A 27,019-nucleotide genomic window follows, 5' to 3' on the forward strand; every position below is an offset into this window, starting at 1 on the left:
GGCCATGTGAGAAATGAGGGGTGGGGTCTGCGCGCCGCCGAGGCGGACGAATAGGTACCGGCCCCGGCTCTCCCGGTCGCTCCTAGCCGGAGTTACGGCATTTTATGTGAGCTGCAGTGTAGGGGGTCCTCCACTGGGGGCACCACCACTTTTGCATCCGTTCTGGAGCACCAGGAGTCGGTGGTCCCCGGGAATTCCCCGTGAGCAGCCCCGTTGGGGTGGTCATTTGGTCATTTTTGCACATTTGGTTATTTTTTACATCTGGGGGTCCCCCAGGGACCTGGGGGTCCCTGTAGCTCCGGGGGTCCTTGGAGGTTGTAGTTTGGCAGGTAAGGAGTGTGTGTGCAAAATTTGGCATGGATGGGGGCAACGGTTGTGGAGATATGAGCAGGGCAAGAGTGTGACGTGTGACGTGTGACTGACGGACTGACTCACTCACGGACAGCCTGTGGAGGTTTTGGTAGTAATTGCGACCTACGGTCGCAAAAATAGCCAAAGTATATAGGGCTGAATGTTAATGTATGCTTTTTTAGTAGTGATCAAAATAACTAAGTAACTAAAGCTGTCAAAATATTGTAGAGGAGTAAATGTACAACATTTGCCTCAAATACTCAAGTAAAGTAAAAAATACCTCAACAGTTTCTTAAGTACAGTACTTGAGTAGGCCTACATGTACTTAGTTACTTTACACCACTGAATTTCTTCAATACATAAGAAAGACATAATTGTTGTGAAAATAGAAGTTACAAGTATAGTCAGATTTTAAAAATAATATTAAAAGAACAGCTTTGGACATTAAGGTTTCCACCTGACACTGACAGCAACGATTAGCAACACATTTTTGTTATTTGACAAATTAATGAGCTCATCTCAGATAGAATATCTATATTTGCATATGCCTGCGTCCAACCTATTGGAAAAATGTGATATAGAAGATGGCCGGACACGAAGAAGATAGAATATAAATGATTTATACGAAGCATTAACAAAGCGTTCCTGTGAGCCATAAGTATAGAATTGACATGTCATGTAAGCATTTAAAATAGCCTACAATGGTCTCTACTTGAGTATTTACTTGAGTGTATACTGTAAGCTACTTTGTCAACCACCGGAAAAGTGTACAGTGACATAAAAACATAAAAACATGTACCCACCTATTCTGTGTAACTTAATCACAGGCTGCTTCAGCATGGCTTCTTCTGACGCCTTTAAAAAGCTCTTGGACGACATCTCTCTCTTAAAAAGGCCCAGTATCGTCTTGAGTTCAGTAGGACAGTGGTGACTTTATAGATAGTAGTCTATTCCTACTAAACTCCCGGATCCACACATGCAGGACAGAACAGTGCTTAGTTATAGGCTGACCAGGACCCTCCCACTCTCAACCCTGGCTCCAGCTTTCCCCGTCACACATGGGCAGTCACCCCTCCCCTGACATGACATGACATGACATATGACATAATAGACACATAGATACAATCTTTATGTATTTATTGTGGAGTGAAAAGTGCTTTAGGTTAGTTTAGTCCTGTTTGTCTTGTTTTATTTCTCACTGTTCGTGGGGCTATATAATTCACTGTGTTAAACGAAAATACTACCTTTTTGGAGCTGTGTGAAACACAGGCTCCTTATACGTGGCTGTGTGGGTCTGTGTGTATGTAGCCTGAACTTCCTAAACTTCGGCACGCTACTAGTCCCACAGTTTTGCCACCACACACTCGCGCCATATGTCAAATCGACCGGCTTACTCGGGAATCGTGGGCTAGTAACTTGCTAAGAGAAAGGTTCAATAGTTTAATTGATATTAATTTATTAGTGAATTCATTTTCCCCATTGACTTATAATGGGAATCACAAAAACTCACATTGAATTATTTTTCCCTCACAAACCATTGGGGCTACAGTTTCAAAACTTGGAGAGGAGGTTCATAATGCAGGCAAGGATTAACTGAAAAATAATTACATCATTCGGCCTCATGGTGGCGCTATAACAGCTCACTTTACGTTTTGGCTTATAACTCTTGAACCGTAGGTCGGAAAATTAAAATTATTTTTTCCCTGGATTCCTTGGGTCATGACGCATCTCCCCATATAGGCCACGCCCATTTGCGTCAGGATAGATTTTCCGCCATTTTGAATTTTCTTCAAAACACACTTTTTGCTCCTTTTCCTACATATTTTCTCCAAATGTCACAAAAATTGGTACACATGATCTATGGACTCATGCGATAAACATATTCAAAGGATATTTTGATAGTCCATACCGTTCTTCCGTAACAGGGTTCCAAAGTTAGCGGGAGGAGCCCGTTTTGTAAGAAGTAGCCATAAATCAGAAACGAAACATCCAGTCAACACCAAATTTTAACCACAAGTCACGGGTGGGATATTCAACAAATCCCCAAAAGCATTTCCAGTTCGACCCATAGGGGGTGGCAGGGCAGGCAACCACACTCGCAATTTCCCAAATTGCACATTTTCTAGTTAGTGTGGTTGCCCTAACAGGGCAACACACTATAGTTCTAGGGAAACTTTATTGGAGCTGTGTGAAACACAGGCTCCCTATACGTGGCTGTGTGGGTCTGTCTGTCTGTCTGTGTGTGTGTCTGTGTGTGTGTGTGTATGTAGCCTGAACTTCCTAAACTTCGGCACGCTACTAGTCCCACAGTTTTGCCACCACACACTCGCGCCATATGTCAAATCGACCGGCTTACTCGGGAATTGTGGGCTAGTAACTTGCTAAGAGAAAGGTTCAATAGTTTAATTGATATTAATTTATTAGTGAATTAATTTTCCCCATTGACTTATAATGGGAATCGCAAAAACTCACATTCAATTATTTGTCTCTCGCAAACCATAGGGGCTAGAGTTTCAAGACTTGGAGAGGAGGTTCATAATGATTTCAAGGATTAAATAAAAAATAATTGTGTCATTTGGCCGCATGGTGGCGCCATAACCCCACTTTACGTTTTGGCCTGTAACTCTTGAACCGTAGGTCGGAAAAGTAAAAATATTTTTTCCCTGGATTCCTTGGGTCATGACCATAGAGTTATAATAAGAATAGAGAGGGCAACTGATATCCCCGCCCGTCCACTTGCATTGAGTTGCTCACCCAGCGCATGAAGCGTACTTCCGCGTTTGAAAAGCCTCTGAAAAGTGACGTATTGGGTCAACTATTTGGCTTCTGAGCCAATCACGACGGTCGGGGAGCGAGAAACGGGGAGGCGGGGGTAGCGGGGGGCTATCTGCCTCAACTGAACTAACTGTATGAATAGTTGACCCAACTGCAGTACCTCAAACGGCCACCATGTACTTTATGCTTCAAAGCGCCCCCAGGGTTCTGGGGGCTTGGTCATGACGCATCTCCCCATATAGGCCACGCCCATTTGCGCCATGATAGATTTTCCGCCATCTTGAATTTTCTCCAAAACACACTTTTTGCTCCTTTTCCTACATATTTTCTTCAAATGTCACAAAAATCGGTACACATGATCCACACACACACACACACACACACACACACACACACACACACACACACACACACACACACACACAGCTCCACTTCACACGGGTGTGATTTTTTTTTTAGTTTGTAATTGTATGCGACGAATATAAGTAGATAGATTGATTGATTGGTTGATTGATTGACAAATTGATTGATTGATTGATTGATTGATTGATTGATTGGTTGATCGGTTGATTGATTGGAAAGGTTGGAAAGATTGAAAAGGTACTTTTAATTAGAGTATGAGTATTTAACTTTTTGATACGATAAAGACGTGCTGCTTTCATTAACTGACAACAGTCAGATCAACTTCACCTCTCACACAATAACATACCAAGTGTTAAATGTAACTTTCCTGATTCCAAACCCGGCTCCCCTGTGCAAATGCTGACATTTGTTACTACTGAGTTAATAACAGCCTGCCTTCTTTCTATGAGGAATACATTATGTTTTCTCAATAGAAGAGCAGAGAAGCCAGATACAACCACCTTTGTTGTCTCCACCAGCCGAAGGCAGGGGGAGAGTATGTTTTCGCCCCTGTCCGTCCGTGCGTGCGTGCGTCCGTCCTCCGAGTTTGTTACCAGCTAATCTCCGGCGCCGTTGGCCCAGTCGCTGCCAAAATGAGCACACACACTCCCTGGATGCCAATTCAGAACCTCTGCCCCACATTTTTCAAATGGCCTTGTTCTAGCGCCACCATGAGGCCGATGTTTGCAAAACACATTTCTGTACACTACTCCTACAGATTTTGTCCAAAAATCACGCAAATCGGTCTGATTGTCCATATTCCATCCTGATTGGCTGATATTGGCTTTCACATTTTGTAAGATTGGTCCATTTTGGACAAAATGCCTCAAATCACAAACGCAGAGTGCAATTAACATGAAATCGCGCACACATTCCCACTAGGCCGAGGAAGAAATGCCACTTAATTTTTTTTAATCAGCCTCATGGTGGCGCTATAACAGGCCGATTCGTGGTTTTACCTATAACTCCACCGATCAGTTTCAAACTTTGTAAGCGCACAACAGAACCTCTGCCCCACATTTTTCACATGGGCCACCAGGAGGCCAATTTGTGCAAAACTACCTTTTGGCAAGTACTCCTACAGATTTTGTCCAAAAAGCACGCAAATCGGTACATATAACTCCACCGATCAGTTTCAAACATTGTAAGCGCACTCCCTATAGGCCAAGGAAAAACCCTTTCCTTGCATTTTTCACATCAGCCTTTTATAGCGCCACCAGGAGGCCGACTTATGTAATACACATTTTTGGATATTACTCTTTCAGATTTTACCCAAAATTAACACAAATCAGTACACAGTATCTCTACAGTCATATGATCAAGACAGATCTGTCCCATATTAAATAATCCATCCTGATTGGCTAAGATTGGCCTCCAAACTTTGCAGGATTGATCCGTTTCGAACAAAATGTCTCAAATCAAACAATTCTAATGAAATTGTGCACGCACATTCGCAACAGGCCAAGGAAGAAATTACACTACAAAATGTTCAAATCAGCCTCATGGTGGCGCCATCAAAGGTCTAAGATTGGTGAAGAAAACTTTTTACATTGGCCTATTATAGCACCACCAGGACACGTGGCCTGGTGGAGACCTGTGCTCGGAAGAGCACTTCTTCTTGTTGTGTTTGTTATGTTGTATTAACACTTGGTAACATACAGATTGTTCAACATTAAAAGATATTTGATAAAACTGTCACATATAGTAAGATTCATTGAAAACACCTGTCCTTGGTTCTGGTGACTGATATTGTCCTAATACGTGAGGGACTATTTTGAAAAAATAAAAAAGTGTCTGATAAAATTATAAATCAAATAAATAAATGCTGAATCAAGCAATTTAAAAATTGGGGTCTGGGGTTCACACAAAAGCCAGAGTAGATGTTGAGCTGAATATAACCCTTTAAATTAACAGTTAACTGTTAAAATGAAAGAGAAAAAAGGATGAAAAAAGAGTCTCCTTTGTTTTGATTGATTTATTGAATACTGCATTATCAGAAGAAAGCATTGGAGAGTACAGTACAATGCAAGCTGTCTGCTAAGAGGATTGAAATCCAAAAAGGCACTATGGCTTGTTTCCTTTGGGGTCTTTGTACTCAATTCATTGACACATTAAATGACAGACAAAATGTAACAATAATATGCATTACCTCATATAACAGTCAGAAAATAGAAATAAAAACTATGTGCAGTAATTAAATCCGAAAAGATATCACTCCTAGTGTGAAGTGAGCGGTGCTATTTATGAGTTAATGTCATTAAGTGTCCCACAAAGCTTTGCCAATGTGACCAGATGTGAGCCAGATGTAGACAAATTAAGTTTTGTGTCCCACCCATGTAAGAAAACAGAGCCACGCCATTGGTTTCTAGAGACCATAAATTAAGCAAATTTTTCCAGCAAGTGCAAATCCACCATTTTTCTATATCCGCCCCAGAAATGGTACCCAATGAATGCTACTGCAAATTATAATTAATTCAAAATTAACGTGACCATGATTCACTACACGCATATCGTGATGATTTAAAAAATAGGCCTACTTTAAACCAGCAACTGAAAACAAAGTGTTAATGAAAAGGTTTATTAAGATAAGATAAGAAAATAAAGTTTAAAGTTTGCCAAATCATTCTAGACATTACTTTGAGCTCAAGGTTTTCTGGTAACGGTAGAATGTGATATAGCGACATCTGCTGGGTCATTGATTGGAACAGCAGATTAAACAAGAACCTGGAAGCGGCTTAATTTCCAGCGAACGGAACTTGCCCCTTGGTCCCGCCTTTCACATTTTTTTACAGGGGCCTGTTCCAAGTTGCTGCCACCTGTAGGTGCTATTATTCTACCTCCTTTGAGGTAGGACATTCCACATTTTTGTGGCATAGCAGGAGAATTCAACTCTTTGTTTGAGCCAAATCTGAATTGAAAGTGATTAGTGGCGCTCCCTCTGGTGTGTGGCCATCTTTGAAGTAGTAGTAGTAATTTGCCAGGTACAGTATATATGTATCTTAGTGATGGGTATCTTGTAGACCAGGCCCATTGCAAGTTGATGTACGCTGTCTTCTACCCTGAGCCAATCCAAATTATCTAAATGATCTGGGGTTAAACAAGTTCTGGGTGTAGCTACCATGTGTGGATTGCATAGTCGTAATGGCCTTGAATGAGTGCTCCTGCTTCCTTCAGGTCAAAAGATCCTGTGTGTAGGTGTGTATGACCTTTGACACAACATAAATGTCTGAATAGAAGAGCAGCGAGACAAAATACAACCACTCCAATTGTTTAAAATAAATCAAAAAAATAATAGATCACAAGCTCACAGCACTGAGTTTGTATATCCGCTATTTTTGAATAACCAAACTATACAAATATTCACGGTTTTAATGGGTTAATCACAGACCATCAGAAATTATTTTCAAAGTTTCATCATCACCGTCATCATTATGAATTTGTGATCATGATATTTAATTGGCAACTTTAATCCACCGCTGTTGCTGAAAGTTATGATATATGCACGCCACGGTCAGTAAGAAGAGTCACTAGTGTGTGTTAGGTCTTCTCTCCTGCATGAAATCTCTGATGATGTTTGAGACTACTGCTCCGGCTGAACCGTTTCCCACACTGGTCACAGTGGTATGACTTCTCTCCTGTATGAATTCTCTGATGACTCTTGAGATCAGCATTTGTGGTGAACCCTTTACCACACTGGTCACAGTGGTAGGGCTTCAACCCTGTGTGAATTCTCTGGTGATCGTTGAGACTATTTCTGCGGGTGAAACGTTTCCCACACTGGTCACATTTGTAGGGTTTCACTCCTGTATGAATTCTCTGGTGAGATGTGAGATAACTGCTCTGGCTGAACCATTTCCCACACTGGTCACATTTGTAGGGTTTCACTCCTGTATGAATTCTCTTGTGACGTTTGAGATGACTGCTGTGGCTGAACTGTTTCCCACACTGGTCACAGTTGAAGGGTTTCTCTCCTGTATGAATTCTCTGGTGAAGCTTGAGATTAGTTTTTGTGGTGAACCCTTTCCCACACTGGTCACAGTGGTAGGGCTTCAACCCTGTGTGAATTATCTGGTGATCTTTGAGACTACTGCTAAAGCTGAACCGTTCCCCACAATGGTCACAGTAATAAGGTTTCTCTCCTGTATGAATTCTCTGGTGACTCTTGAGATTACCATTTGTGGTGAACCCTTTTCCACACTGGTCACAGTGGTAGGGCTTCAACCCTGTGTGAATTCTCTGGTGATCGTTGAGACTATTTCTGCGGGTGAAACGTTTCCCACACTGGTCACAGTGGTAAGGTTTCACTCCTGTATGAATTATCTGGTGACGTTTGAGATAACTGCTTTGGCTGAACCGTTTCCCACACTGGTCACAGTTGTATGGTTTCTCTTGTTTCTCTCCTGCATGAATTTTCTGGTGAAGCTTGAGATTAGTTTGTGTGGTCAACCCTTTACCACACTGGTCACAGTGGTAGGGTTTCAACCCTGTGTGAATTCTCTGGTGATCTTTGAGATGACTGCTTCGGCGGAAGTGTTTCCCACACTGTTCACAGTTGTAGGGCTTCTCCCCTGTATGAATTCTCTGGTGAAGCTTGAGACTACCATTTGCGGTGAACCATTTACCACACAGGTCACAGTGATAGGACTTCAACCCTGTGTGCATTCTCCGGTGATATTTGAGGCTATGGCTGCGGCTGAACCGTTTCCCACACTCGCCACAGTTGTAAGGTTTCTCTCCTGTATGAATTCTCTGGTGACATTTGAGTTGCTTGCTCTGGCTGAACCGTTTCCCACACTGGTCACAGTGGTATGGTTTCTCTCCTGTGTGAATTCTCTGGTGTTGTTTTAGACTACTGCTTGTGCTGAATCTTGTCCCACAGTGGTCACAGTTGTATGGTTTCTCTCCTGTATGAATTTTCTGGTGTTGTTTGAGATGACTGTTTGTGCTGAATCTTGTCCCACACTGGTCACAGTGGTAGGGCCTCTTTCCTCTGTGAATTATCTGATGTTGTTTTAGACGACTGTTTTTGCTGTAGACATGTTTCGTCAGTGGTAGTTGGGCAGGAAAGACATCTATATGGAGAAAGAGTAGAGGAAAAGATTATACAAAACAATGTTTTGTTGTGTTACAAATTGATAATGTTCTATATGTTCTAATGTTCTAAGCATCTATCTCACTACTTCTTTCTTAAGAGTTTCTAGTCATAGAGTCTCTGACATGCCCCATGTAATCAGTTAATACATCATACTGTGTTATGCAGGGCGGCAACTGCCAGGCACAGATTGGCCACTGAACAGCATACACCATATGGTGGTTGTTATTGTTATTATTTATTTCATGCTACTATCATATTTGTGAAGAGAAGACTTTCGCACACCCAGTTCCTCTCATACAGTTGTGTAGGTAACAGAACAGTAGAAGTGGGAATCTGACAAACAGCCATACTGCCACTTGCAAGTTCAAAAGAGTACTTTAATAAAATCAGAGGAATGTTTCGGTCATGGCTCATGACACCTTCCTCAAGCTGAATTCAAAATGGCTGACAACGGTAACATGTCCTTAGGTCAAACTGCCTTTGGTCCAACCACCTAAACCTAACCTTAACCCCAACCCTAACCTCAGTAAAACTATGCCTAAACCTAACCCTAACCTCAGTCAAACTAACGCTGGTGAGTAGCTAACCTTCCGACGCTGGTGAGTAGCTAACCTGCCAACGCTGTTCGACCCAACAGGAGTTCGACCTATGGGGCAGTCCCCGCTTACAACATCACTAAATCGATCAGAAAGAATCAACCAATCAGAAAGAATCAATGTGATCATTACAGACATCTGTGTTGACAATAGTCATATGACTTTTAAAGGTAAAGCACACAGTGCCTTCTGATATCCTATAGTATTATTGAAAGTAACAAATAACAATAAAATAAAGAATAAAGCATAGGTGGCTCCACAGGGGGTCATTGGGGGGCAATGCCCACCCAGATTAGACTTTGTGCCCCCCCAGTCCAGATAGGCCAGTACCCTACCCCACCAGTATTCTAATATGTTTTACAGGTGTTATTTTTTTTGTAAATATATATAAATATATATATTTTCAAAACAAAAATGCAATAATGAAAGGAAGGTAGCCTACTGGCGCTGCACAGAGTTGAAGTCTATTCCTGTGTTGTTGTGCATGCATGCAGCACAGGAAATGTAATTATTTTCAGTGAGAAAACTGGCTCAGAACACCGCAATCGGAAAATTGAAGGCCCCCCTGCTGATTATTCTCTGGAGCCGCCACTGGAATAAGAAACAAAATGCCCAAAAGTCATGCCAAATAATACAAGGAAAACAACAAATATATATATATAAAATAAAATAAAAGACACGTAATGCACAGGACCAGGCCACAAATGGGTCCCGACCCAGTGCTTGGGAACCAGTGGACTACAGCACGCACGCACGCACACACACACACACACACACACACACACACACACACACACACACACACACACACACACACACACACACACACACACACACACCAGCACTCAGCCTTGGTAAATAGACGTGTTGTGGACACAAGGGTCTTGGGTTTAATGAGTAACATTGTCAGTGGTGAAGGAATAGGCTACTCACATTTGTTACTTAAGTAAAAGTATCGATACCGCAATGTAGAAGTCTGATATTCAAAATATACTCAAGTAAAAGTATAAAAGTATTGGCATCAACATATCGTCACTGTCGGGCAGAACCCTTGTATCTCCAAGTTTCAAGTTTGTACGTTTTTTCACCAAGTAAAGCCCTGCTTCATCATACTTGGCCATCGCACAAAGGTAGTGAAAACAGCCGCACGCAAACAACAGCCGCAAGTAGATTGGCTGTTTTCACTAGTTTAGTTCATTTTTAAAATCATAAATACAAAACGAACGGTCTTGGACATACAAGGTTTCCACCCGACAACAACGATATACTTAAAGTACCAAAAGTAAAAGAACGCATGATGCAGAATGCAGATCCACATGCTCGGCTATTTTAAAATGGCCAAAGTATATAGGGCTGAAGTGGTTAATTTAATCGTGATCAAAATCTATACAAAGTAACTAGTAACTGGGTGGGTGACGTGACGTAACGTTTTTGCTGTCCTCGGTGTCAAACATGTATAAATAAAAAATATATTTGTCAAAAACCTTCTGAATATTGTGCAGGACCTTAAGCTTTATGTGAACTTACTCAAGATTAAAACATTTCATTCCTCATTTCTTCAGAATCTTCAACCAAACATGGCAAAACTCATATGGTGTGACTGTCCTGACCTTGTTTCTCAAAGTGGGAACTTGAATAAAACTAAGAAAAATAATTGCTAAAAATCATTTGAAAATGAATTTAGGCTAAAAAAAATGTCTATTTTGAGCCTATATCTTTTCAAAGTCAAAGCATAATGTTTTCAGTCATTTCTGATCAAAAACATTTTGTCCCCCAACCCAAAATCATTTGGTGTGACACTAGTTTGGAAAAATTAAACAGGCAATTATTTGGACACCTATTGGCTAGAGAGGTCCTTCTTCTGTAAGGCTATTCAGCACTCCCAGCACAACTGCAAGACAGGTGTCTGAGGTGAGTTATGATTTTAACATTTTCATGAAATGCCATCTTGTTGAAACGTTGACAAACTCACCATTCTGGATGTCTTTTGGTGTGACACCTTTTCTTTAAAAAAAGCTTAAGTTATTTGAAGTTTTGGTCATATTTCCATGTAGATCTAGGCTGCTTTGTTATAGCTAGCATGCTGTTAGCATGCTAATGTGTACATAGTAGCCTCAAGGTAAACCTAAATGGAGAAAACAGTAATATGGTGTGACACTTAATCATATGGTGTGACATGTCTGCTTGTCACACCATATGACTTGACTGTCACACCATATGATTTATACTGTATTTAACTACAGATATAACAACAAATAACAAAGTTCCATGTTTCTTTTGTACATTTAAACATTTGTTTTAAACATTTTTACATAAAATGTAATTTAGCTTCATTCAGTGATACTTCAAATTCATCAGACAGAGCAGAAACCCCTTCACAGAAACCTTAACATATTGTTTCAATCTAAACAATATTTTCTCTTTGTCTTAAACTATACATTCCATTTTCTTTTGTCAGCTGGAAAATGACAAGTGCTGAGAGAACGAGAAAGTACAGGGAGAAACTAAACAATGACCCAGCAAGGAGAGAGGAGCCAAAGGGGCGAGACTGCATTTTCTACGAAGAGCAGGAGGTTGTCTGTGGCATAGCAGAACCGCAACAAGGCAGCCGGTTTGCTACCCTCACCAAATACGACTGGCTGATGTACAATACAGTCTAAATGTATAATCTAATCTGATCTAATACTTTTGTACTTTCACTCACTGGACAGTGGACAGTGTTAAGGTAGGACCCGAGACAAAACTAGCGAAAATAGCTGATCTACAAGCTCTCAACACGTTGTGCTGCGAGAGCTTGTAGATCAGCTATTTTCGGAGTTGCGCAACCCAGCACTCTTTAGCTAGTGGAGATGTGGTGTAATGTCATGATTCCTAATTACATTTGTTCAACACAAAAAAATGCTGTGTTCAAGTTCAGGAGACTTCGGAAAAAAGCAATTTACCTGAATGCTGAGTTCTGTTTCCACTAATTGGTGTTAATAAAATGTTGCCTTCAATGCCTTGGCTCCAAGTGTGGCTATGCGCCTTATTGTCCCTTTAGGATCCTTCTGCCGTGGGCCGGCAGAAGACTTAGGTGTGCGTAGCATTCCTGTGCACATCCTCATCATCCATCTACTACTACAATTCTTTCTTATCCCATGTTAAAGCCCTACAATAATATCCTGTTCATAAATATTAAGGCCATGTTATCCTGGGTAATTGTTTAATCAATCAGTAAAGTTCAGTACTCACTAATAGGTAGGTTAAAACACAGTTTGCTTTGACACATGAAGATATGATCATACGGTGTGACACTAAATCATTTGGTGTGACATTCCAAATAGTGAGAAATCATACCTTTATTAATGATTAAACCAAAAAGATGTTTATGGATTACATAGAGAATATTATCAGGAAGAGTCACAAATATTTGTGTAATTTTAGAGAAAGTTTTGACAGAATACATTTAAAATATGTTGTAAGATCATGAACATGGGCCTCACACAGAGTGTCGATTATGAAAAAAATATACAGATATAATTAATTTTCAAAAAACTATAGTGGATCACTGGTTAGTTATGATAAAGGACTTTGATAAAGTGAGTAACTTAAGAAAGATGTACTCCATTTTCATTTTATGAACAATTATTTTCATGTCACACCATATGACGATTTTAGGCACAAGTACAACAAACTGCTGAATAAAGTCTGATTCCAATAAAATATCTAAAAACAAAATGTATTTCCATAAGGTTGAGAGTGAGTAGAACAAAAGTAAATAACTTTTATGCCTGCAATTTAAAGTTTTTTTAAAAACACATTTTTTGGGGCGTCACGTCACTGACCCATCTATACCGATGTCAAATAATTCTAGTGGAGTGAAAGTACAACATGTGGAGTAGAAGTAAAAGTATAGATACTCAAGGGTTAGGGTTAGGGTAAACATACTGCAATATTTTACTTAAGTACAGTACTTGAGTACATGTACTTATAGTTACTTTATATCACTGATTTATTTTTTCTCATTAGTAAACAAACCAAACAGTATAAGTTTAAACATGGTATTTGCACATTTCTAAAATAATTTTTCTAAAGGAATTTTAAGGACTTTTTTTTTTACCATTTCTAAACATACTACTTATTAACTGAGAACCAATGTCAATAATATCAACAATCTGTCAATTGCATAGTAATCATGTATTCAAGCTATTCAAAATAGATAGAATCATGATTTATTTTTTAACATAAATGTGAAAAACAACATTTTTTGAAATCTTCTTATTTTTTTTTTATTTTTTTTTACCAATAATTTCGCGGACCCCCTGCAGTACCTCCGCGGACCCCCTAGGGGTCGCGGACCCCCTGTTGAAGACCCCTGCTCTATACTATAAATCATGGTTAAACAAGAGAATTGGGAAAATATTTTTGCAGAATTTGTCTGGGGAACCGAGTCAAATTTAATGAAAAAATAACAAAACAAGACCATTACTCCGTCAAAAGTAATCAACAAACTATACTATAACACTGACCAAATTGTAACATTTTACTTAAGAAAGAGGCTCGAAAGAAAAGTCTGAAGTAAATTATTATACATTATATGTATCTTATATTTACAATGGGCTTATTGCCGCATCCCACTTCCAAGCCCATTCACGCCCCCTTTACATCCACTTCAACTCATAGGTAGTCGTGTAGGGCGTAAGGAATACCGCCCCTAACCCTATGCCGTCCGCTCATTCGCTAAGCACGAGAGAGAGGAGGCAACAGGGGAGGGGGGGCGGGCAAGCGAGAGAGAGAGAGAGAGAGAGAGAGAGAGAGAGAGAAATTTGACACCACTGTGTTTGCATGTGCAGCTGCTGCTGCTGCCTCCACAAGTGAGTGCAGTGCACGGCAGCAGAGTCCCCGCTACAAGACAAGCATCAATGATCAAATATAGAGCAGTCCTGCCTGAGCGCCCGGAGGGCGCGAAGTCCTAGGAATGGAGCGGCGGCGTGATGATACATTTCTACACAAACAAAAACAGTCTGTACAGGGCGAGGCCGGACATTCCACTAGGAGTGCAGGGTGAAAGGTCGACCTGGGCCCCAATGGATAAACATGTGAAGGGAGTCAGGACATCTGGATTTCATCCAGAGTGCGTGCACATGCACACACTTGGCCCCTACTCCCTGGAGGACACACACACACACGCACATACTGGTACAGCTCTCTCATCCCTATATGTGGTCATGTTTAAGTTAACGCACAACCCTCATGCATAAACTTAGAAGATGCAGGCATGTGCATAGACACTGGGTATAGACACTGGTTATAAAAGCTAGCCCAAATCTCCGCACTTTGGTCTGTTGTAGTGAGCTCTCTGTTGGAGCTGGGGTCTGTTGGAAGATACATCTGTCTAACCTGAACTCCCCGTCTCTTCAATAAAACCAACTATTGATGGACAAAGGACTGGACTTTTACATTTGTTTCCGTGGGCACAGAGAGCCCCAAAACCCCCCACAATACACGATAAGTCCAACCCGAGTCTAGTCAAATATTACATAAGAAAGACGTAAATGTTGTGAAAATAGATGATAAAAGTCTAACCAGGTTTTATTTTTTAAATGAGCGATTTTTGGACATGAAAGGTTTTGACCTGACAGCACAATATATAACCACACATTTTTGTTGTTGGACAGATGAATGCACTCATCTCAGATAGAATATCTATATTTTGCAAACAAACCGTGATATAGAAGATGGCTGGACACGAGGAATAATAAGATATAATATACATTTCCCTTCTCTCTTTATAGCCAAATTAAGCATTCCTGTGAGCTGTAAGTATAGGATTGATGTAAAATAGCCTACAATGGTCTCTGAATACTTGAGCATTTACACAAGTGCATCTAGGCTATTTTGTCAACCCCTGGAAAAGTGTACAGTGATATAAAAACATGAAAACATGTACACACCTATTCTGTGTAACTTAATCACAGGCTGCTTCAGCATTACTTCTTCTGACGTTATTAAAAAGCTCTTGGACGACATCTCTCACGAAAAACAAATAAAGAAAAAGAGTCAATCTGCTTCGGTCCACTTTGATAGTTGACTTTTGAGGTCCGGTATTGTCCGAGTTCAGCAGGACGTTGGTAACGAATGATTGACTAGAGTTTAGATAGCCTTAAACTCTCCCATATCCCCACATGCAGGACAGAGCGGTTCTAATAGGCTGACCAGGACCCACCCACTCTCCCTCCCTTCTCCAGCACTCCCCGTCACGCACGCACACACACACGCACGCACGCACGCACGCACGCACGCACGCACGCACGCACGCACGCACGCACGCACGCGCACACACACACACACACACACACACAAACAAAGGAAGACATTACACCAAATGCAGCAGCACAGTTAACGAATGCATACATTGAGATTAAATCAGTAGAGATAAGTTGTTCCTCTCCTTGCTGTTGCAGCCCTTACCTCCTATTACAGCCAACACAGTCTTTTCTGACAGTAAAGAAACCAACATAAATGTATATACAGGGTATAGGTTCTTCAACTCATGTAAACTTGAATTCATGGAGAATTGTTTAGTTTTTGTTGCATTCCTAAGCCAATAATTTGATGATCAGCAGTGGTTCCCTATGGAGACACAAAGATCCTGCTTTGTTCCTATGGAGACACAAAGATTCTCCTCAAATGAGGAATGCGACAAAAACAAAACATGGAACTATCCCTTTAAGGACTTTTAAGTCCTCTAATATATATATATGTGTGTGTGTGTGTGTGTGTGTGTGTGTGTGTGTGTGTGTGTGTGTGTGTGTGTGTGTGTGTGTGTATAAAGCCCCGTTTTCACTGAGTCAAACTTCTGGAAGTTTTTTCCAAAATGACGGCAATTTTGAAATTCACGCCATGTGAAAACGGCCACTAATTTTGTCTTCCGTGAGTTTTGGTGTCCCAAACGTGACGGGAAAATACCTAGTAATTTTTGCCTAAAGTGCTGGGAGATTAGACATTTCCCCACAGTGAAAACGGCATACCGTGATTTTTACTTTTTTCGGACAAGCAGGTGCATGCAAGTAGCCAATATTAACAGTTAAAGCATTGTAATTGGGATGGGTTTTGATACAAGTCCGGTCTGAAGAACGGGACACGGGATGCGCTCGTAATGTGATGAAAGCTGGAATCTTTACCAACTCTTTTTACGGTGCTATAGCCTATTTTTTGTCTGATTGGGACGCAATGCGCTCATGTGATGTGATGAAAGTTGGAAGCTACCAACTCAAAGAGCTGCATCTGCATCAAATAGTTTCTCATCGTAAAGTGTTTTACTGAGCAGCGAGCGAAGAGGAATACATGCAGTCTGGTCATCCATCATCCATCGGTGACGCATAAAAAGAAAAAAAGAAAAAACAACACGTTGCATAAGCGATCCTTTCTGAACCTTATGTGACACATAAGGTTCACATGTGTTGTTTCATGAAGAATATTTCTTGTAACTTGTTAAATCCATTGGTGAGAGAGAAAAAGAGACGAACAGAAGTGAGTCGCTGCTGCTTTAGCAAGCGTCCAGACAGTGTGGTGCGTGCTGCAGGTTCCGTTGCCATGTCTGCTAATTATAAGTGACTATGGTCTTGATTTCCGTAAAGTTGCTTGTATATATTGATCGTTTCTGGCTGCGTTTCATTTGTTGTGATCTTTTAGATCGGCAATTGTCAAGTAGCTGATGTGGCGATGCTTATAGTTTTAAATTGCTTGTGTGACCTAGATAATATCACTTTTTGGGGCTTATTTTCGTACACCTGGTTGCTTATTTCTCTCGCAAAGTCTGGCAACACGGACTTTCATACCGCCACGGTTTAGTAGTGAAAACGATGTATTTTATTGCTATGCCAGCATTTTTGCTCATGTGAAAACACCCAAAAAACAAAACTCCCGGCAAGTTGAAAATGATTATGCTAATTATTTTGCAGGAAAAATTCCGGAACTGTAGTGAAAACATGCCTTAAGATGACTATTACTGACTATACTATAAAACATGGTCAAACATTGGCCAAAACGTTTTACCCAAGAGAATTTTGAAAATATTTTCACAATATTTATCTGTGGAATCGAGTCAAATTACATTTAATGAATATAACATTGCCAAGATTGTCAAATTCTACTATCATTAAGAAAGCGGCAACATTTCTTTATTTTTTTATCTACAAACGACAAGCTTGTAGATCAGCTATTTTCACAATTGTATCTTTGGAAACGAGTCAAACTAAATGTAATCCCTCAACTCCTACAATTCAACACTACAAATTCTTAATGTGTAGTTTCATCAATGCAGTTAAAAAGATAGATAGATAAAATATATCATAAAAGAGAAGAGAGGATAATTTAATCAGCATAATAAATTAATAAAAGATTTTGAGGGTTCCTTGCCACACTATTTTTTTATTTTCATACCTTTTAAAGTGGTGGCAGCGTGCCATCATGCACTATACGCTAACACGCTTGATGGTGTGCTTGCCGTCAATGTGGTATAAACGGCCGTACAGAAGAGACTGTGTCTTTGTCTGAAACTACTAGCAAACTAACTAGGATTGTTTTCCAATATTTTATGATTTTCTTACCGTTTAAAGTGGTCACAGCGTGTCCATCGTGCATGATGCGTGTGCACGTTGCGCGTGCCGTGCACGAACGCGCGATCAGCGTGCATGTCGTGGTACATATCCAAACATAAGATCTAGTGTGATCAAGCATCCCAAAGCCACTAGCAAACAAGCTAGCGTAGTTTTCAGTGGAGAAGGCTGGCAGCCTGATCAGGAAACAGATAAATGGGCGTCTTCCCGCAAAATGTAACATTGGAGAATCGGTTTCGGTTTCCGGCCCAGACCAGAAGCAGTCAAATCTGAGCACTTCGGAGCTGCCGATCGGTGACCGATTTTGGATTCTTTTCAATTAAATCATATGAAACGAATAACTCATCAAAATCGTCTGTATTGGGGTATTGGGGTGATGAAAGGACCGAGAGGGTTAATTGTTAGTGTGCTGATTTTGTGAGCTGCCATATCAGCCCAGAAGCTGATTACGAGAAGGCATGATGAGCAATTAGCACAGGCTCAAGTGCCACTGAGAGCTGAACCGTCTGTCACGTCACGTACAAATTCTCCAAAGTAGCACACAGCATTTCCACATCTCCACAGAGACCAGCTCTAAAAAACAACCAGCAGTTTGTTTGTTTGTTTGCTTACAGTTAAATGCTGAGAGTCAAACACCAGGGCAAAACTACTTTTGCTTTTGTTCATTAAATTTGTACAACACCACATTGCAGCAGTTGTAGCTACGAACTAATTGACATCTGTACAGTCCCTGGGTGGTTCCTCTCATACTGAAGCCGGCGTGCTTCACAAAACGTAGGGAGCAATTAGCATTGCCTGCCCTAGCCTGCACCCAGTCCCAACATGGAAAAACTATTCAAATAAAAATGGCTTTTTTTTGCCATGTGACATGAATGCCCTAACTGCTTTGAATTGCCCTCTCTCCTTGTCTCTTTCTGTCTGTCTGTCTGTCTGTCTCTCTCTCTCTGTCTGACTGTCCGTCTGTTTGTCTCTCTCTCTCTCTCTCCCTCTCTTATTTCACTCCTGGCAGTATTGCAGTTCAGAGGCTGTCAAATGAATCACACTTCATACTCTATGAGTTCTGGCAGCACAACAACGTGTGGAAGAAGTAAGTATAACTCACATTATGTACATCATGACAGCTCAGACCATATGCTGGAAGGAACTGTTGCACTGTCTGACAGTGACTACTGTCTGAGACCGATGAGAACAGAAGGGGAATTATTACATGCAAACGTCAGAGGGACTATTTCTACAAGAGTTTGACATTCATTTTCGAACAACTATTCAGTAATGGAGTAGATACTGTACGGTTTTATTCATGGGAATCAATGATCATGATTTTAATCGTGGTAATAATAATTTAGTAGATGTAGTCATAGGCTATAATGGCATGGTCTTTTTTTGCTGTAATTCCGTCAGTCTATATTAGTAGCTTAATGACTAGTACAGTAGTATTAAAATGTATTTTTTTTATGTCCAATGTATTTAGTTAGGTTCATGAAGTTAACATGAGTATAACTAAATGCTTTTGAAATTGAAGCAAAATGTTACATTTCAGGATTCAAAAAAAAAAAAAAAAAAAAATCTGGATTCCAATTCAAAAGAGGCAAAAATAGCCAATCTACAACCTCAAAACGCATCGCAGCGTTTTGAGCTTGTAGATCGGCTATTTTTGCTTCTTTTGTATGAGATATGACAAAGTAGGACATAGCAATATGCAATGTGGCCCTCTGGAGTGAAGGTGGAAATATAGTGGCCCTCGCCATCATCAAAGTTGCCCATCCCTGAGTTAGGCTATATGGCATGGTTTTATTAATGGTTTAAAAAAAAAAAGCACTAAAAGATTTCTGCCCGACAGCGACGGTATACATTTGCGCGGTTGAATGAAGCTGTTTGTTGGTGTCACCATGCAGTCACCTGCAGAGCAACTACAGCAAGACCTTCCAGAGGGGGAACGTGGACTTCCTGGAGACCCCGGAGATCATGGTCACCATGCTGCTTCCTGGTAGGACGTTTATCCTGGAAGGGGATCAAAATGCTTATCCTCAAACCAAGACTGTCACTCCTTGATTCTCTCCTTTCTGGTGGGCATTACGGTACATGTGTGGGTATTAACACATGAAATAAAAATCCCATAGTGCTCAAAGTTTTATTGATTTTACCCTATGTCGGAGGCTCAGAGTAAAAGTAATCTGAGTAGTATGTAATCCTGTTTTTTTTTTTTTTTTTCGATAGTATTTTCTTTCACTCAGAACAGAAGAATAACAATCGCGGGCGTCAGTGCTTTTGTAACGGCTGGTAGGGAAAGTGCTACGGGTAGAGAATTGAATCTTCAGATTGTCACAACTGGCTCAGGCAGTGACAAACATTGCAGAGAGGAGACGTGGTAAAAGGTGTTACAAAAGTGTGTTAAGGATCCTATGAGATGTGGAGTCAGTAGTGGAAAAGTAAAGCTGAACAGAACTAAACATAAATAAACTGAGGGTAGCAGTGGTAAGACAGCAGGTCTGTCTCCTCTGGATCTCAAACGCCAGACTGAAGAGGGGAGGCTTTTATAGCCTACTGGAGGCACCGAGCCCAGGTGCTCTCCAATGAGCCATTAGCCAATAAGCCAATAAGGCCCCACCCTGCTCACCTACAGGGAGATAGTTAGGAGCAATGCAGGCACACCCCTAAACACCCAGACTACTACTATATCGTCGTTGTCGGGTGGAAACCTCGTATCACCAAGTTTCAAATGTGTACGTTCTTTCGCAAAGTAAAGCCCTGCTTCATCATACAAGGCCGTCACACAACATTAGTGAAAACAGCAGATCTACAAGCACACAACGCCTCGCAGTGCGAGGCGTTGTGTGCTTGTAGATCGGCTGTTTTCACCAGGTTAAATCATTTTTAAAATGATAAATGCAAAACGAACGGTTTTGGACATACAAGGTTTCCACCCGACAACGACGATATGTGTAGTGTGTGGGGCATCACAAGATTCGGGCAGAAGACATGCAGCATGTGCACAATGCACACATCACATGCATTTCTATGCATGTGATGTGTTACCTCGTGTTTACCCTGCTTACTGTAAATCGCTATGGATTAAATAAACTAAATTGTACATTGCCATGAACATAAAAGAAGTGATGTTGAGAAAGTGAAACGGTCCGTCCCTGCCTGTCTCCTGTCTCCCTCCCCACATGCAGCCTCGTGGTGGGTGCTCAACAACAACTGAAGGCGGACCCCCCTCCGTGCTTTCTGGAGGACCCCCTCCTCCATCAGCACAGCGTGGTCACCGAGAAAACGGGTCCGGTTATGTCATCAGGATGTACAGAAGGACAACAGCACACACACACACACACACACACACACACACACACACACACACACACACACACACACACACGCAGGTTCGCATTACTATACTTGTGAGGATGTCAACGTTTTAGGACGCCGATTTTATGAATGCCATATTTATACAGTTTTTACTGTATAAATTTTACCGTAAGGCCAAAGCCCAAAAAATAGCCGATCTACAAGCGCTGTGATGCCCTGGGACGCGTTGCGACGCATTGTGTGCTTGTGCAGTACAACTCTTATCTCTGATCCCAAAATCTAACTTCCAATCCAATTGTCTAATCCTATAATCCTAATCCTAACCCCAACCTCAATCTTTTCCTAATTGCTAAATGTGTCTCTAACAATCGTGCTTTTTCGTCTATTGGTACGGTGGTACCCACACAAGTATAGTACGCCTAATACAAACGCACGCACGCACGCACTCACACACACACGCACATGCGCACACATGTGAAAAAAGACACATTTTAATGAGCTCCATTCTCCGTTGTGTATTGGGTGGTAGTTGTGCTGCTAAATGTGTCTGTTTTGGTTTACACTCCTACAAGTTGTTGTGGACGTTCCAATGCGATGACCTCATCAGACGGGGACAGCGTCACTGTGTTTCTGGCGTCATGTCATCATTCCATGCCAGCTGGGGGGGGGGGGGGGGGGGTATTTGTATAGACGTATGAGAACTACAGTGTGTTGTGAATGTATGTGTCACAGCGTGTGAGTTGCGGGTGCGCGCGTGTGCGCGCGTGTGTGCGTGCGTGCGTGCGTGCGTGCGTGTGTGTATGTGTGTACTTTTGAAATAGGCTACTATACTTGTGATGGCTAAATGGCAATATCAATGGACAATTCTCCTGATCCTCACAAGAGAGATGGTTGGTTTATGCAACGTGGTTACAAAAATAAGATTAGAGTTAGGTTTACATTTAGGAAAAAGGTTCAAGGCAGGATTACACTTTTTTAGAGGTTAGATTTAGGGATTGGAGTTATGCTTGATTTATGCTTACTTTACCAGTGCAGTGCACCGAAAATAGCAAATCTACAAGCGCAGAACGTGTCATGCCGGGATACATTGTGAGCTTGGACATCGACAATTCTGGCTTCAGGGTTAGGGTTGAAAACTTCAATGAGCAAATCGCCTCTGTTGGGTGGAAACAAGTCCAAAACTTTAACTTTTCAGGATTACAATTCAAAAACAGCAAAAGTAGCAGATTTACATGTTCAAAACGCAACGATTCACTCCACGTTCTGAGCTTTTGACGTTAGTAGGGCATTCATTAAAAAAACTAAAAAAGTAAATAAATGGACAGCAACGACATGCATAGTAAAATGGCATTAATAAAATTGCCCTCACAAGTATAGCTACTAATGTAAACGTGTGTGTGTGCGTACAAGATGTACATACCGTTACATACGTGCAGTATGTACATCTGCGTGTGCGTGCGTGATTGCAAGTATATGAGAGAGAGAACGGTAGAGGAGAGGAGTAATTGTATGCGTTCCTAGCTCTTCTCGAGTGTTCATTAAAGTGGGCCATTATTCTATCATTTCCATATTCAATGTGTCTGTATAATTTGGGTAAATCGATTCGCTGTTACAATCACAGTTGATAAATAAACTATGTTGTTGTTGTATTTCATGCGTATGGTCATGGCTCATTGTGTGGGAAATGGATGCTGTTTCACCCTATTAGCAGTGAAACATCAGTTTGTATTTGGAGATTGAATTCCTCACACTCTCAGTGTGTGTGCCAGTTATGCTTTTCCTCACAATATAGTGTCACAGTGGGACACATTCACAGAGCACACACTGGGGCTGGGCAATTATCAGAAAATAATATTGAAGTTTAAAACTAATAACCAACTTAATCTTGCTCATGTAGGTTAATCAAATAATTGAGAATAAATAGTAGATCTGCTATTTTCACCTTAAAAAAACATGAAATTATTGATTATAAGTCATACCACCCAGCATAGCACACAAATGTTGCCCTCCAAGTGCAGTATCTGTTCAGAACATTGCAAATGTCTCCCCCTCATGGATATAGGTGGATACTACCACTAATAGGCTGAGAAATTAATGTTTTGACTGCCTCATTCATAAACCAATAATAGCATACACATGACATGGGTAAAGTCTGCAGATTATTCATTCATTTGTCATTGGACAACCATTCTTTGGTCTCCTCATGAATTAACATGCCCAAAATAAGGATGCCAGGTTGAAAGTGGTTTAACTTTAACTATATTTTTGCCAGCTTAGAAGGTACACCAATGAGAGAGCGTAGTGTATAATGTAATGCAGAAAAGGGAGTGCCCACATGAGTCACAATATGAAACCTATTTTTATTAAACTATAATTGAAGGCAAAATGGGGCTAAATCAATGCAACACCAACACAAATTAAAAGAATATGAAGTGTAAACCAGTCAGTAATCATTCATGTTTACAGTGCATGGATGTATGGAATGTGCTGTGTGTTAACAAAAAGGGTTGGTTACGCCCCCCAATCAGGCCATGTGGGACATGTGGGAGACCTTGTGAGACCTTCAGCTCTCACTGGATCAGTTCACAGATGAGTGAACTGATGATGAGTGCTGTGGCTGAGATGAGGATCAGCATCTCCAACCAAATCTGAGGCCATGGTTTTCAGCAGGAAACAGATGGACTGTGCAGTCCAAGTGGGGAAGGAGACTTTGCCCCAGGTGAAGGAGTTGAATATCTCGGCAGGAAGGCAAAGATTGATTGATTGATTGATTGATTGATTGATTGATTGATTGGTTGATTGAAAACGTTATTAACAGTGCAATTATTAAATAGAGGTACGATTTACAATTATTGCTATTTGTATTCATTACTTGCCAAGATTTCTTTTTTTGCTGTCTGTGCAGTGTGCAAAAAGAAATAACACAAAAAGCCCTTGGCGCTTGTTTCCATAGAGACACACGGGCGCCTACAAATTCACGCCCCCTATTGTGATAGCGACCCCACTTCGGGTAAGGAAGAACGGTGCACTGCAGCTGCCAATGTAATCCCAATGAGAGGCATCGTGAAATATCATAATTTCAGTGGTTGACTACTGAGGCCGTAGCGATTTTTATTGTGTTCTAATAAAGTGTCCCATGAGTTTAATTTTGCCTTTTTAAAGTGGCATATCTGTCATCTTGATACACTACCTACAATATACTTTAATATACTTCATCAGTGAGTCAAAAGTGCTAGCATTGGAAATCTTAAGTTTAAGTGGTTGCATGGTACACACGTCATGGACGCATCCCTTGAGGTTTTCAATACCCAGATACGCTTGTCTCTCATGTATAATTAGGCTGTTTATTTTTGGGACAAACACTATTTATGAACGTTTGAGACCTTTGTAAGTAACTCTGCCCCAGGAAAATGAAAGAAGACATGCCACACATTGTTCATGTGTACACACTGTATAATTGTATTGAAGAACACAAAATATGTTTCTGAACAAAGTAGGCTTGAACAAAGTAGGCTACAAAGTATCGTGAGATCAATGGCAGCCTGAGACCAAATCTGCTGTGCCAGAAAACATGATAGGCCTACATGCCGCTGTTTAGATGCCTCCATTAGTTCATGGGCCAGACAAAAGTGGGGGACACATGGTAAGGTGGCAAAATCTCTTTGGTACCAGTTTGTTTGTAGGGTCCATATAAGTACTTTGAAATATGATAGCCTTTTCAAATGAGAAGCTTTAATATTTTTGGGGTCATTGTTTTCCCATTTACTCGAGTAGAGTAGAACTTTGTGCAGTTTATTGTATCTGGTATATGTAACAATTAAGTTAAATTACGACCGTCAGGTCGCAGTAAAACCTCCACCGGCTGTCAGTTAGTCAGTCTGTCTGTCAGTCTGTCCGTCACGTCACACTTTCCCCCTACTCATATCTCCGCCACCGTTGCCTCTATCCATGCCAAACCTTGCACACACCCTCAATTCTCACATGCCCCTCTTCTAGCGCCACCATCAGACCGATTTTTACAAACACATTTTTGGACACTGCTCCTACAGGTTTTGGCCGAAAATCACGCAAAGCGGTTTATAGTATCTCTAAAGTCATGTCATCAAAATGGATCTGTCCCATTTCCCATATTCCCTCCTGATTTGCTACGATTGCCTTCTAAAGTTTGTGTTTGCGACCTGACGGTCGCTTATCTCCCGATTAGAGAGTTACTGGTTCACACTTGCAATTACACACACACACACACACGCACGCACGCACGCAGGCACGCACGCACGCACGCACGCACGCACGCACGCACGCACGCACGCACGCACGCACGCACGCACACACACAATGTGATGACAATGTCAGAATATTGACATACTGATTTTATTTAGTTTTTATTTATTTATTATGAAACAGGCTACATCTTACTATACTGTAAATGCGCACATCTCTTTCTATTATTCTGCAAGTAGTTCACATCAAGAACCGTCTGTCCGACCGACTTCAAACTGAAATCCAACCACTAGTAGGTGGAGCAATATGGAACTGTTCTCCCAACACACTTTTTTCTCACTCACCTACACGCCTATCATAGATAACTATAAAAGCAGAGCAGCTGTACACTTTGCATCTCCTGAACTCTACAACTTTGACTTCACAGCTCAGGACAACAACCCAAACTGCAGGTAAGTGAGAGGGGACGATTGACATTGCTGGACGCACCACAGTGGATTCAAACCCACCACCTCTTGGTGGTCAGATATTTTACCACTGCGCCACTGAGTGCCAATGCCATGTGATTAACATTATTTACACATTTAAATGTGATTATCTCTTCTCTCTTCCTGTTTGTTATTCTGCAGGAGACATGTCTCAACAAGGTGAGTTCCATCAATCTACAATGAAGGCAGCCTTGTACAGTGTGTGTGTGTGTGTGTGTGTGTGATAGTGTCTGATGCAGTACAAAAATGTATACCACCAAGTGCAACAGTGCGCAAACATGAGCTTTACCAGAATGGCTTAATTATACTTTTGATGTCTTTATAGCATCCCATATACACCTGGTGTTGTTTTGTGTACACCAGAAGGAGGTCCTGGAAGTATACAGTACTGTGTTTCCAAGAACAATTTTCAACCTACCAACTGCTACTTGGAATTAACACAGAATTTGGGTATAGATTAGACTCTGCATACTCATATTTGAAAGGAAAAGGGTTAATTGTACAGTATTAGTGATATATACACCTCAATCACCCCAAAGAACCATAAAGAACCATGAATAACCAAATTGTATGCATGTGTGCGTGACACCTTGGGGGTGATAATGTCTTGAAGACAACAATGTAGTTCACTATATGATCTTAACTAAAGTTAATGTAATGAGGGAATTGTTTTACAAAGTGAATCAATCAATGAATACTGTAATTTTGTTTCTCTAACAGTTGTTTCTAATACAAAATGTGTGATTCTCTTTTCTTTCTGCCGGTGAAAGGTAACATTAACCAAGGTAACACTTTCACTGGTTCTGGAAACGTTAATGTGGGCGGTAATGCTAGCAATGTGAGGGGCGGTGAGTTCTAATATTTATATTGGAGGCGAGTCTGTCTGTCTGTTGTGTCTGTCTACACACACACACACACACACACACACACGCGCACGCACGCACGCACGCACACAAGCTTCAGGCCAATATTCATTGTGTAATACATATACCGTATTTTCCGGACTATAAGGCGCACTTAAAAGCCTTTAATTTTCTCAAAAAACTACAGTGCGCCTTATAGTCCAGTGCACCTTATATATGGATCATTCATTGACATTGACATTCCCTTTAGCACAGCTCCATCTGTTGGATGCATAACACAATGGTAGTGTCTATTATGTGCGCCTTATAGTCAGGTGCACCT

At 41.0% G+C, this 27,019-nt stretch overlaps 2 protein-coding genes across 2 annotated transcripts in view; one reads left to right on the forward strand and one right to left on the reverse strand.

Moving 5' to 3' along the window:
- necab1 (N-terminal EF-hand calcium binding protein 1) overlaps positions 1-21,024 on the forward strand; it is a gene marked incomplete at both ends in the record, with an annotated part of 112,051 nt that extends 91,027 nt beyond the window's left edge. Inside the window, 3 exons of the mRNA XM_080735336.1 lie at positions 18,829-18,906; positions 19,715-19,806; positions 20,996-21,024. Coding sequence (XP_080591462.1) covers positions 18,829-18,906; positions 19,715-19,806; positions 20,996-21,024 — 199 coding nt within the window. The remainder of the gene's footprint in view (positions 1-18,828; positions 18,907-19,714; positions 19,807-20,995) is intronic.
- On the reverse strand, positions 5,605-15,313 carry LOC308292123 (uncharacterized protein). Its single transcript, XM_080734380.1, has 2 exons — positions 15,153-15,313; positions 5,605-8,600 (listed from the first exon to the last, which is right to left on the reverse strand). Exons 1-2 carry the CDS (start codon positions 15,226-15,228, stop codon positions 7,066-7,068), a joined length of 1,611 nt encoding a protein of 536 aa, XP_080590506.1. The 5' UTR covers positions 15,229-15,313; the 3' UTR covers positions 5,605-7,065.
- Positions 21,025-27,019: the final 5,995 nt, after the last annotated feature.

Source organism: Nannobrachium achirus, assembly GCF_963921795.1.
Source record: "Nannobrachium achirus genome assembly, chromosome: 10".
NCBI classification, from domain to species: Eukaryota; Metazoa; Chordata; class Actinopteri; order Myctophiformes; family Myctophidae; genus Nannobrachium; species Nannobrachium achirus.

Coding starts and splice junctions, on each gene's coding strand:
- LOC308292123 (XM_080734380.1), bottom strand. CDS start 15,228: ATGTCGTCCAAGAGCTTTTTAATAACGTCAGAAGAAGTAATGCTGAAG. Junction 8,601..15,152: donor GATTAAGTTACACAGAATAG/GTGTGTACATGT, acceptor TTCTCCATATAG/ATGTCTTTCCTGCCCAACTA.